The sequence below is a fragment of the Patella vulgata genome, chromosome 4, assembly GCF_932274485.2.
Source record: "Patella vulgata chromosome 4, xgPatVulg1.2, whole genome shotgun sequence".
Classification (NCBI taxonomy): Eukaryota; Metazoa; Mollusca; class Gastropoda; family Patellidae; genus Patella; species Patella vulgata.
In genome coordinates, this window is record NC_065882.2 from 20709424 (window position 1) to 20723320 (window position 13897).

Here is a 13897-nt window from a genome sequence, read left to right on the forward strand (position 1 = left end):
AGAACAATAAAATGGCGGTTCAGACTGAAATGTCGTCTTAAAGGGTAATTTCATACATTGTGTAAGTCTTTTTAGCACCTTTCACCATTAACACATTGTGACATGGTGACAGAAACTTGTTTCTAACAACTTACTAGCTGACGACCGATCGTGATGTGACAAACATTAAGACGTCCTGAAAGATGCTATAAAGTTAGATCGGCCATTTTGCTTGTCACCAGACGTCATCACAGTGTGATGGGTGTTCTAGAACCCCATGGCCGATAAAGAAAACTGGTATTTAATTTAAAAGATTTTATTTTTTCTTCAAGCAGCTTTTTCAAAAGAACACATCTAAGAAATGGCTTGTAGCAAATACATTCTCATAGAGTAGGCTATAATTTTTGTTTTAAATAGGTGTTTCGGTTAGATAGCTATTAGAGTTTTGAAATAAGGAATATAAATATGTTATCTTATTTTCAGTAAAATTAAATCTTCTAATATAAAACAAAAGCCGTATTTCTATTTTTGGGGAGAGATCATTAAAAGGGGTATATCTGTCCAGAATTAGGAAATGATATCTGACGAGAGCTGAAATCTAAATAAGCAAACTATTCGACATTGTTGGAGCACATTCTAGAAATTCATGCTACAATTTAAACATAAGTTGCCGGTCAACGAAACGTGGTACCATTGGTAGCTGCAGTGTCCTAGCTAAAGCAATACTTGATTTAATGCTGATGGGACCATCCCGGTATTAACAGAGTCTCAGAAATAAAAGTCCGTGTACGTATGAAATTTAATATATGATGTATTTACCTCGCCTTTCGTTTGGACGTGAACGTCAGCACCGCTTATACGGACACGTAACCCTTTTAAGATCTTGGGTCAATTTTTTCGTTGGGTGACCTGTTAATCTATTGCCGTTCCTTTAGAGGTCTATACAGTGCATGACCCACGAGCTGTACTTAATAACGAAAGGTAAATTTCACCTACACGTTACTTTCATGAAATAGAAGTCTAGTTTTATCCAGACCCCGCATTATACAGCTTGCGACACCCGTTTCCACTTCTAGTGAAGGGATTTAAGTTGTTTCAAAACGTATCATGTAATGAGTTCGTTGCTCGACCCTAAGGTAGAGGATTTTAAGAGCTTTTAACGCAAATTTATGCAGTTTTACTCTCCAAAATATAATCGAGATTGGACTTTTAATGTTGCCCTAAAATGCTTTAAATCAATAACAGTGTATATCATTAGGCCCGTGATCAGGTTTGCGGCAACACGTACCGTAAGTACCCACGCAAAAATATAGTGCATTGGATAAGATTAACCAACTTCGAAACTTATCAGAATGGTCAAAATTTGTATTGAAGATATGGAACAGGTTAAATTAACTTGTGATACAGTCCAAACTGATCAGAATGGTCAAAATTTGTATTGAAGAGATGGAACAGATTAAATTAACTTGTGATACAGTCGTCTTTCTAGCTCATTGGTGAAAGCGGTGCCTATGCCACTGCTATTTCATGATGTAATCAAGGTGTCAGCCAGCCTCCCCCTCCCCCGCACAACTCAACCGCGCACTTGAGGTTTCTTTCACCCCTGCCCGGTATACAAATTATGCTTCCTTTCAGCTATCGTATTTTTGAATAACAGCTTTATTGTTCAATAACATACGTATATCTATAGTCTCCTCCATAATTACAAAATAAATAGTTCAAGCTGACATCGAACCTGGCAACCTCTCCTGAAAGATAATCGGAAATAACTATGAAGGTTGTAATGGCAATCGTTTGTTTTTACGAATTCTTGTATAGAATTACAGATTGCGAAACAACACCACCACTGCCAAGTTCATGAAACAAGGACAGAACAAATGATACAGACAGTACAGACATTTAAATTAGATGCACATTTATTGTGTAGATTAACATCACGCTCTGCCTCAAACTAAAACACAATCTATGTTGCGGGATATTTAGTAGGTTGTCCTCAAGGTAAACCGCTCTGTTACAAGCTCTTTCGCCATATGTTAGTGGCGCCCCCATGTTAAAGTTTCGGGATAACTCTATGAACAATCAATAAAATTTTCATAGGTTTCTTCAAACCAAGATGTGCTATTGAGTAGCGTAATACAGTTGCGGAAAAGGCGAATCTTCTTTAATTGGTCAACTGACCAATCACTCAACCATACAATTAAATAAAAAAGTCACCACAATTAATTAACAAAATTTGTAAGTTTTAAAGCTGACACACTCTTATTTCAATTTACTAACCCAAACCAATCAAATACAACAAAACAACAACAAAACCGCAACAAAAACAAAATCTGAACAAATAACAAAACCCCAACAAAAGAAAAACAAAAACAACAAAACAAACAAAATCCCCCAATAAACCTTTATAGGTAATTATCAACCACGTTAGAAGCTAGGCACGCAAAGCGTGGAAATACACCCACAGCAGCTTATCCGAAATGCAAACTTGTATGCTGGACAAATTTGATGACTACCCTTTATCCTTCAAGAAATCTAATCTTTATCGTGTTCACGGGCTCTTCTGGACAGTAGGTAATATATCTCTGGAACATAAAGTACAAGTAGGCTGAAAATCAACAGGATTCATCCTCTAGGAAGATCCCATTGCTTCTGAACAAAAATCCGTTAAAAAGATAGCGTCTATCGTGTTCACAGTGCTTTCGGAAAAGGGGGCTTAGCTGCGGAATGGAACACTGAATATCGATCAAACTCGTCCTCACATGACCTACATGCTATTCACCAAAGTTGAAATAAATAAAACAATATAGCCTCTATCTTACAGACACGCTTTCTTATACCTGTAGCTCAAAATTGTATGCATACTATGCTAACAGGGTTACAACACTGTTTTACAGACAGAATTAAAACCGTAACAGGATACCATATTATATATTATATTTTAACGAAATTACATATTGAAATGAAAATAATATTAAGATATGCAGTCTTAATGTTACTTTTATTTTAATATGTAATTTCATTAAAAGAAATCGAAGAGGGTTATTAAATGAATAATTATCGAGTGACTCACATCATGGAAGAATAAAAATCCTTGAAGCCCCCATCACACCAAACAAGTTCAAAGAATGTGTAAATAATGTGTATGATACGATCCTAGTTCGTTCATAAACAGTCCTCAATACGTCCATATCGTCTGTACCTCGTCCACAGTTTATAACCCGACCAGTCCGTTCAGTGACAATTTAACCATTATCTTGTTCTTAGTGCGTTCGAAGGCTCTCCTATTGCGTGTACAACCCCTTCCTGGCCTATAAAAACCAACGCGTCTTGCCATTTGTCTGCGATATCACCCAAGATGGAAGCGGGCGTAAAATCCTACGAACGAACGAACGTGCCATTCCACATTCAAGCTGTGATGATCAAGACATTCAAATCTAGTACTACAGTTGCCTCCTGTGTTTTATCATGCCTCCACAGAGAATCCCCAGAAGGACTGCCCGTGGGAATGTAGCCACTAGTACTTTGCTTGATAAAGACCGGAGAACCCTCGTCGAAACATCTCTGAAATAAACGCTTCAAAAATCTTGTAGTCCATATAATTGTGTCATGTGTTAGCCACTAGTACTGCCAGATCAGGCCTTAGTTGCTGAGCCTCCTGGATCCTGTAGATCACCACACTCTGCCTCAGTATAATTGGAGAGCAGCAGAAGCCCCCGAAGAAAACCAGGACTCACATCCATCTCACACCTGAGCAAGAAGACGGCATGGTGGAATGGCTCAATGCCAATGAAGTTCTCTATAACAAACAACTTGAGGCCTGTATAAGGACACGAAAAAAATGAACTGCCCAAGTACAGCTAATTCTTGCTCGACCACGACACATTGTAACACACCCCTAGTAGGATCAAGGTACTCCATTTCCAATTACATTACGGCAATTACGTTCACTCCGTTCGCCCACAGTTTTAACCCGTATGGCAACATTATATAGCGGATTTGTTTTTGTATCTTTTTGCCGTACTTTTATTTTCGTTTTCTTGTTAAATATGGAATTACCCCTTTAGCCCAATGCAAGAAAGTAGCAATTTTCTGTTTATTTCATAATTCATTATTTGTGAGTTGGTTTCTCTGGTCGTCCTGTTTAAATTATCGCTAATCATATACTGTGGTGTTCTGGGGTTTAGTGATGCCCGGGACCAACTCCTTGATTGTATATGCCCCCAAGATTCACGTATCAGACCTAGTACTTAGAATGTGAGAAAGGAGCTGATAGATTTTAAAAACTTCAATTTATCCCCCAACCCCTTCCAGAATGAATGCCTACAGCTCTGCACGCAATTGGTCCGGTCATAAAAATTTATATACTTCCGATAATCTTTTCTAGTGATTGTATTCCACACCTCTCTAACAATAGGGCAGAAGTTCTATTCTCTTTAACAGCATAGTCCACATGGCGATTGAAGTGACCATCCCTTTCATTAGATATGACATTAACGTCGACTTCAACTCTGACCCTTGCTGTTCAAAAGTTAAAAGGCATTCACAGAACTCGTATGGGAGCTTTTCTTAATAATTCTTAAATGGATCGGGGGCCGTTTTAATGGAAGGGGAGAAAGGCGGAGCAGTAGTGACAGACAATGCATCAATTACGTTTCATCCCAAATCAATTCTAGCTGGGGAAACGATTGGTAGCTACACTGATTCTGTGGTCTATTCTCACGAGCCACGTGAAATCGCCAGCACGCGCTTCGTTATCAACGGTTCCCGCTATAGTGGTTATGTTTAACAAGCAATAGTACTAATAGAGCTTACTGCTAGTTCTGTATGTGTTCACGCGTGTTGTTACAGCCAAACTATATGATTCATTAAAAGGGAATAAGTTACCAGCCCCAGGGAGCCACACGGGGGTATAATACTTATCAAACATTAGTGACAGACAACCATCTGTGCATATCATTGAAAAGCAATTTGAAATTCAGTATGTCATAATTTGGTACTAATGTAATCATTAGTTATTATGATAACTGTGTTGTTATAGGTCATAAATTTGTGACAATGGTCACTTCAGACAAAATGTTTTACCCGTGCAAAATGTTGGATATATTGTTAACCCTGCTGTTAATATGGGACTTAGGTAAGCCTCTACTTTCTTTCTTTTTTATAATTAAAAATTGTAAAGTGTTAACTAGATATCCGCCTTCAAAATTCGATTGTAAAACAGACATTTGTAGCACTGGGACATGGTGGGGGTCTGGATGGTTATCTTCCCCGGGCGCAAGAAAATAATTGTATTTCAGCATATCTTTAGGGTGGATTTTGGTGTATACAAGTGTGATTGCTACCTAAATATATTACTTCCCTTCTCTTAAATAGGAGCTACGGTGACTAAGTGAGTAAGCCCTGGGGTCGCGGGTTTTATCCCAGTGTTGGCCGAGAAAGTTATTCAGGATTTTCCGCATGGTTTCCGCTTGTCAGTAGTCCAGCACGGAGGGACTGACAAGGACAGCCGTCTAGTCGTTCGGATTGGACGAAAAACCGAGGTCACGTAAAAGATCCCTTGGCATCTGGAATTCGATGTAAAAGTAGGCCGTAGCGCCGCTGTCAGGGCAAAATTTCCCTCATAAAACATGGTATGGCGTATGTCCGTCTTCATTAGCCCAGTCGGAGCAGAACAGTAGGACGTTAAACCCCATTTCATTTCATTTTATTTCATTTCTCAAAAATAGTACACCCGACTATTACAAAGCAGTTAAGTCATTTATTTTCAGCAATTGGGTATTAGCCCCCACTACATGCTTTACTTAGACTTCCCTACTTGAACAGTGGTTTTGATAAGACGTTTTTGTATTCTGCATATATGGACATTTAAGGTATACGTAATAAAAGTATTATTTGCTGATAAATCAATGTATCAATGTATTTTGTCCACATGATATTTACCTATCGTCTAACAATTTTTTTAACAACCAAGTTATACATTACGTGATTACTTATTGACTTATGTTTTACCAATCACGTGATATCAGGGGTTTAAATGATGCAAAGTCTTTAAATTTATTTTCTAAAATAAATATACAGTTTAAAGCAAAAGTAGCTCTATGTTTACAGTAGAGAAATACATATCAAATAAAATTATGTCCCGCTAAAGAACAATCTCCCACTTTTATTCTTTATTCTGATATATCACATCATAAACTAGCTGATTGGCCTTAATGCGACTCTTCAAAAATCTGCCTTTAAGTGCTATTTTTGTATATTGATACCTTTTACCCCTGGGTTAGGATTAGGAACATTTGGCGAACAGATTCTAAAATTTCTCCGACAACGATACACGATACCGTTTCCATACTTCATTTTTGGGTTTTTGAAATGTTGTAAATTTAAATTTGTTTGCAAATTTTAGACAAATGATGATAAATTTGTAATTTTTATCGATAAAAAATCCCTTAAAAAATAATATATGTAAATCGTTTGAGAATTCATAGAATGTCAAATTTTGAATAAACCATCACTTACTTTTTTCTCACCTGTTGATCTGGAAAACTAACAGGATGAAAATATGTATATATATACATTAAAACAAATCAGGCTGTCAGGTGATAGCGTGATATGGAAACATTAAAACATCGTTCTTATAGTGTGACAATGTCAGGAACTGATTCCTGATGGATGGTTACATGCTGTATAAGAAAGGAACCACGCGGATAAAATAAAGCGTTTAATAAAAGTTTTAACATTAAAACAAAAGAATATAAATGCTATTAGAACCTGTACACACGTATTCCCCCTTTGATGCGCCTCATTAAAATTGTCATAATTATTAATAACATGGTGATTTAGGAGACGAACTTTCCAGAATCACTGTTGAGTTGATGAGACGTAACATTTTAATACAACAGAATGATAGAAATTTATTGCTTAGTTTTTAGTTAATAGTTTCTGTAAAACTACTATTTTCAATTAAATAATTAATTGTGGTTCATTAGAAACAGTTATTAATCTGAAACATTTTCGTTATAAATGTAAATCGGGTAACAGGAAACATTTAGTATTTGCCATTAGTTATTAGTTTTGTCCACAAGACAATGTCTGTATATTCTTTATAGAGCATCTGATATCACTTCCCGTTTTAGTTAACATATTCTATTGTATTTTTGTATTTGTAGTTGAATTGATGAGCGGTTTATAAGTGATTTCTTTAGAATAATACTTTATCTTGAAATCATGAACACCGAACTTGTAGTTGGCTTAAAACAATCAAATATATTAATTGATAGAACGTTTAGAGATTAAAAAAAAAACCCCTGAAATCTTCGTTTACTGTTACATGCAGTAGAATCGATTAGCTGGAGTTTCAAATCTGAAAATGTCGAGTTAAAAGTTTTTTTGGCCAGCAATCTTATTTTTTTTTTGTATCAACATGTCAAGTGGAAATCCACGTCAAATTACAGTCCATTTACATCGTGTTTAAGTACATAGACCAGAGTTTAGTAATAGTTCGATGATCTTAATACGGAATCAGCACAGATATATAAAAAAACCCCAATAACTAGAGCCAGAAGAGCAAGCGTGTCCTGTCCACGGATTGGATTTGAGAACGATACTTTAAAGGACTTCATCCATGTTCGTGAAGCAACGACCGCGAGTTTTACAAGATCTAGCCGTTGCTAGTCTGGTCAGCAATTCCCGAACTCATAGTGTGTGAAATAGCTTTATTTAACGTCCGCTTCCACCGAGGTGATATCGCAGACAAACGAACTCATAGCTACGCCATCTCCAATCAGAAACCTGGAAACCTTGACATTGAACGAACCTTGAACTCTGCAACTCGATTATCACAGGTAGACATTTTAGCTGGAAAGCGCGAGACTTGGTATTCGCGATGTTCGAGGAATCTGATAGGCTCACCAGCTGTTTGAGTAGCCAGTCGAAATTAGAGCCGAAATATGCAGTGTTTTACGTGAAAGGCTTGATAAGATGTACCGAGTTAAAGCGAGATCAAGCCTTTTTAATGAAGACTGACATCAGCAATTAAAAAAAACCCTTTCTACCATTAGAAATGGAATTATATGAGGTTTAGCGTGTGGTCAACAAATATTTCGGTCATTTTGAGACTAGCATATGTGATTTCGTTATGAGTTCAATGCCATTCTAGCCCCACCCAACGACCACCACGGCTCCATATCTACCTACATATAATGGTAAAATTAAACCAACCAAATACTTTACTCTTTAAACCTCCACTTTTTTATAATATTATGTATGAAGAACTATAAATTTGAACTTTCAATGATATTGTCAAGTGACGACGAGTAGTTGAAGTAAAAGTGTGTTTTCCACGATCTCTATTCATAATTTCCTTTTACCATATGACACCCACTGTATTTAAGTTTTTAAAAAAAAATCAGAACAGTGTATACATAAAATGTCATACTTTTGCGCTTTACTTTATATTTATAAATGCTGTCTGATATTTTGTATTATGGTTAGATTTTGTAGTTATTTGTCTTCATCGAGAAGAACTGATATTCAACACTCTTATAATAGTTAAACATGCATTATGCAAGAGCTAAATCGGCGTATTGCAGGTCTTTCTTTAGGCCTGAAATGTTTTCTAAATTATTAAATAGACATTAATTAACTGATCCAGGCCTTAATCAACTCTCGATGGCATCAGATTTCTCCGATATTAAATAGATTAGAATGGTTCAGCGATACTTTGATTTAATCAAATATGGAGGACCGAGACTTAGCTTCGATCAACCAGTACGATGGTTGAAATTATTGCACACGTCTGTCAAGCCTTCAAAGGCTAATATCTTGAATGAAATTTTGAAATTATTCATTCTACATCATCTACTTTCGAACTATTATAGCAAGAATGGCTAGTTCTTTATCTAAATCTTACATAATGTATCTTTAAATAGCTGGGGAGATTCGGTGCAGTGTAGGATTTCAGACAGCTGGGGTGGGTGCATAAACGTTTAGAATTTATGTAAATTGGTATTACAGGAAAAGAATGTGGGCAAAGCCGGACACAAAAACTTTTGAGTCAATTACCCTAAAAGAATATTTATATTTTATTTATGTAGTTGTTGGTCAAATCTTTGCAATACTATCTCGCTAATTATGCCACAAGCCACGAGAAAAACTTGTCCCACCGCAAGCCACACCACAAATATTTTTTAAATTATCACCTCTGCCTATTGACTACATTTTAAAATTAATAAGCATGTATCATATGATATAAAATGCGAAAAAATCATAATTCGGTTTCTTGGATAGGGTATGCGTATTTTTCTAGAACACTTGATACCACTTCTCGTGTATTTGGGATATTTCAGAACTTTGTGATATATATTGGTATCGGTTTTTAAAAACTAGATCTAATAAATTGTGTAAGGTGTCGTGCACGAGAAGTATGTCGGCTTATGAAACCCTGGTCTAGCCTATCGTTCCTTTAATAAGCTAGAAGAATGAAGAGTGTCGTGCACGATAAATATGTGTTCTCTTTCTTTCAGGAACACCCGCTACCAATTCTCATTTGTTTGATAAGTTTGTACATATATATCCACAAATTTTGTTGTACTTTTGTTTTCTTTGATGATGAAGGATAATGATAATCAACGAGGAATTAGTAATGTCGCCATGGAAATGAATGTAAATAATTTTCAATAAAATAACCTTAAACTTCCCTAGTTATCAAAAATCCAAGTACTGATCTACTTAGAATAAGGTTTTATAACCAGATCCCGTTAAACGCCTCGAAAACCACCAACATAATACATAAATTTGAAAGTTCAAACACCTATATCTCAGCAATGTAAGTTTGTATCAAATATTGCATACAGCCTGATATATTATAATACAAAAACATAATATGGAACACAATTACTATTTTAATTAAAGCGACGTTTCGTTGAGGGTTCTCTCAACGTTTGCACAATTACTATTTTAATTAAAGCGACGTTTCGTTGAGGGTTCTCTCAACCTTTCCTAAAGCGACGTTTGGTTGAGGGTTCCCTCAACGTTTGCTTTCCCTCAACGTAACGTTGAGAGAACCCTCAACGAAACGTCGCTTTAATTAAAATAGTAATTGTGTTTCATATTATGTTTTTGTATTACGTATGTCAATTGCTAAATGCCGCTCAAAGAAGGGAGTCTGATATATTGTCAAATAGATAAATCGTTTGTTAACCATGCATTAAAGAACTGTAAAACACTAATACCCTATTAATTTTAATAATATTTACAAAATTGAAGCCTGCTATAATCTCGTCTGTATATTTTTGTGTTTTTAATTCTTACAATTTAAATGTTATTTAAATGTTATTATTTCCCACTGTGAACAAAGCAACGCTCTAAAACAATCATTCTAGAAACATTTTATTATCACAATAGACGTAGTCACGAAATACAAAAAAATTTGAGTGTTTATCTGTATATGTTTTTTTCGTATATTTTTGTGTGTAAATTGAAACGATTAATGGAAAAAAAATGTAGCACTTTCTGACGTCCATTTTAACAAAGCAACATATTTCTTGCTGTGGAACATACCACGAGTGCCAAGTTCAGCAGTGGTAATTTTCTGTCATTATCTCAATCTTAGCATAGTCAAGTTTTTACTTGGGGCTGAAGTCGAATCGTGTAATAGAGGTCTTTTCAGAAAATGTAATTTTCTATAAGGCCGTGTAGAAAGCTCACAAAAATGTCTTGGCAGAGATTGAACATGTCAGAACCGCATGTTAAAAGTTTAGCTTGGAGGCTATATGAGTTAAATCAGTGGACTCATGGTTAATACTTTAACTACCAAACACTTATTACATTTAGACACAGAATTGGATTTACCATACGAGTTTCTTAGAAGATGGTACTGCTAATGTATTTCCTATATACACGTAGATCTCATGTTACATACAAACCCGGACCCAAGCTTTATCGTCCGCGCCGACGATAAACCATATACCTCATCGAAACATCCCCGAAAGTTTTGAAATTTGAGAAAAATCCATTTATTTTTATTTGTCTTAGACTTAATGATTAATTACTGACTATTGCAAAAATAAATTATGGACAGTAACTCGATTAATCTGCTTTCCAGTCAATCACAGCGCACGTTTGAAACTGTCCTGGAAACCCCGGTTCGCCCCGAGAAAGTTCCCTGGACTTTCCCAACGTGGTATCCCCTTGTCAGTGGTGCAGGACGAGGGGCCAGGCAAGGTACAGCGTCTAGTCGCTTGGATGCGACAAAAACAAAAAATCGATGTCCCATGTTACACGTTGGTCTACACGCAAAACAATTCTTGGCAGTTGGAATTCGAAATAATAGTAGACCGTAGCGCTTCTGTCCGGGCAAATTACCGTCATAGAACACTGCCTGCAACTTAACCGAACAATCAGAACAAGTACAACCTGTTTAATATAACTTTGATGGCTTCCGAAATTTAAGAGAAACAAACTTAATTTGTCCACCTTCATCATCAATTTGGAATCTACACACAGTAAAATAAATGAAAAAAATTGTAATAATTCTCCAGCACGACACTGCAGCGAGCGACAGACAATTATTTGTGAATTATCATCATTTTTGAATTATTATAGTATTTTAGATATTTTTGAATATTACTTCGTGGTGGGTAATGAACAAATTTGTTCAATAATTTAAACCATAGCATTTAAAGTCTGGCTTTTATCCAAGGTACACAATTTGCATGTAACCTAAAATTAGTTTAACAGATTTATTGTAAATCGTGCTTGTTATTTTTTATCAATCTGAAAACACTGCTTGCTGTTTCTGGAATCATCCTTGTCATCTAAAACATGATTTTCTCTCAAGCGTAAATGGCATGTTAGTATTTAAGATCTCGATGTGTGGTAGTTGGAAATTAAAGGGACTTACACAAGTACAGTAGATTTCACTTATAACGTTCATTGATTTCACTTATAACGTTCATTGATTTCACTTATAACGTTCATTGATCATATAACGTTATTTTTCTCTTAAGTATAATATGACATGTAAGTATATACGATATCGATGTGTCGTATGTGGAAATTAAGGGAACTCAACAATTTACTGTAGAGTTCGCCCATAGCGTTCATTGATACAAAACCGTTTGTACTGAACATAATATGAATGCTATAGCGCTATTGGCTGTAATGTCGGTCTGTTTATAACTTCAATTACGAATCATTGATATAACGTTAAAATGTTTCAGCGCTCTTTTGAAACGGATCACTGTGTTTGTGGTCATTGGAGAAATCAGTAAGTTCTAAGTTTCAGATATATAAATGCAAAGTATGATTTGAAGTATTTTAAAGGGACTCGTCGTCGTGGTATTCTTGACCAATAGGACAGCTCCCTATTATTATGGCAAACTATACTTTTGAGTACCACAGGTCTATTTTACTGTTATATTGTTACATCGGTTAAACATTTCTTTACTTATTACTAAAGACACCGAGCCACTTTAACATAGATATATAGTTCATTGGGGTTAACTACAGGCCACCATGGTAATTATAATAACAAAAGAACACGAATTAAAAAAAACCCCCAAAACCCCCAAAAAACAAACAAATGTTACGACGATTTTTGTTAGCTCGTCATACTGTATATACCTTGGTTAACATGTACACATAAATAGAACTACCTTGATGTAGGCAATATCTTCTAATCTTATTTTCTTGAAATATTTAAAATTTTCAGGGTTCCGCAACATTGCTATTCCTTCATTAGAGGTAGCATGGAGGTAAAATAAAAAATCATTTTGTAATCTTATCTTAACACATAGATAAAGATAATCTGGCAGACAAATAATAATTCAATGAGGCAACGGTATGCCCAGGGCTCACACTGGCTTTCAATTTTTTTCCGCCAAAATGGATTAATATTTTTATTTGGTCATTTTGAGACTAACATATGGTAAATAATTTGTGCATGCCCGGACTTTGGGTTTCCACCACTCTTCTTCGATTTCCAGCGGTCAAGGTTTTCCGTACCCTCCGAAGAACTAGATACACTTTCCTTATAAGACAGTTGACGATATCCTGCGACCTTTTGAATATCTGGAAATAGACAAAAGGGGTACGTATAATGCCGATATTATTCCAGGACCCCAACTGACCTCCGTCGCGACTGACGTTTCTTTCAGTTCTATACCATTGTACTTAATAGTTTTATTTTCAATGGTCATTCAACACCAGGAACAGTATAATATAACACGACAAACAACATAAGACATTACATCGCAGTTAATGTTAGAATCTAATAATACGACAATGGTAGTAAAACACTAGAATTTACAATAGCATCATAGTTTTAATCTGATCCGTTGAGTCTTTAGTAGTTTTTCATGTGTTCTATCTAATAAATACTTCATAAATACATCTTCCTCTATCTACAGCAGCTAATATATCGGTTGGTCAAGTCGATCTATTTATTCTCTACACAGCCACAAATCTGTTTGATTCAATAGATTCCATTCATCGACAATGACCATTTGTTAGGGGAATTGAATTTATGCGCAACATCGTCTACGGTAACAATTAGGCGAGTAGCGTATCCTACCGAGAGGGTCATTAGTAGCCTGCTTTGGGACAATGAGATCTGAATCTGAACTTATCGACTTGATGAAGTCATTTTAATACAAAGTAACTTGTATTGTATTGATGTAAATCTCATTGAGTGGAGTCAGTTTACTGACAAAATGGTCACCACATTAGTTCAAATCTGACGCGATTATCCTCTCACTTAAAGAAAGTAACCCATGCGTTAAGAAATTTAGTAAAAGGCTATGGTGGAGTGATAGACACCTTGTATTGAAACTATTGACTGCAGTGTTCTCTTAAACTGTTAAATTATTGTTTTAGCGGCAGACACAGCAAGTCCAGTTGTCAATCCTGAACCAACAAATCA

The 13897-nt window shown here is 35.8% G+C and overlaps 1 protein-coding gene across 2 annotated transcripts in view; it reads left to right on the forward strand.

Annotated features, from left to right (window-relative positions):
- Window positions 1–4664: 4664 nt before the first annotated feature.
- LOC126818493 (opioid-binding protein/cell adhesion molecule) overlaps window positions 4665–13897 on the forward strand; it is a 62808-nt gene continuing 53575 nt past the window's right edge. For both annotated transcript variants that reach the window (XM_050545956.2, XM_050545957.2), the window contains exon 1: window positions 4665–5113. In XM_050545956.2, the coding sequence (XP_050401913.1) occupies window positions 5035–5113 (79 nt within the window). In that variant the 5' untranslated portion in view covers window positions 4665–5034. The remainder of the gene's footprint in view (window positions 5114–13897) is intronic.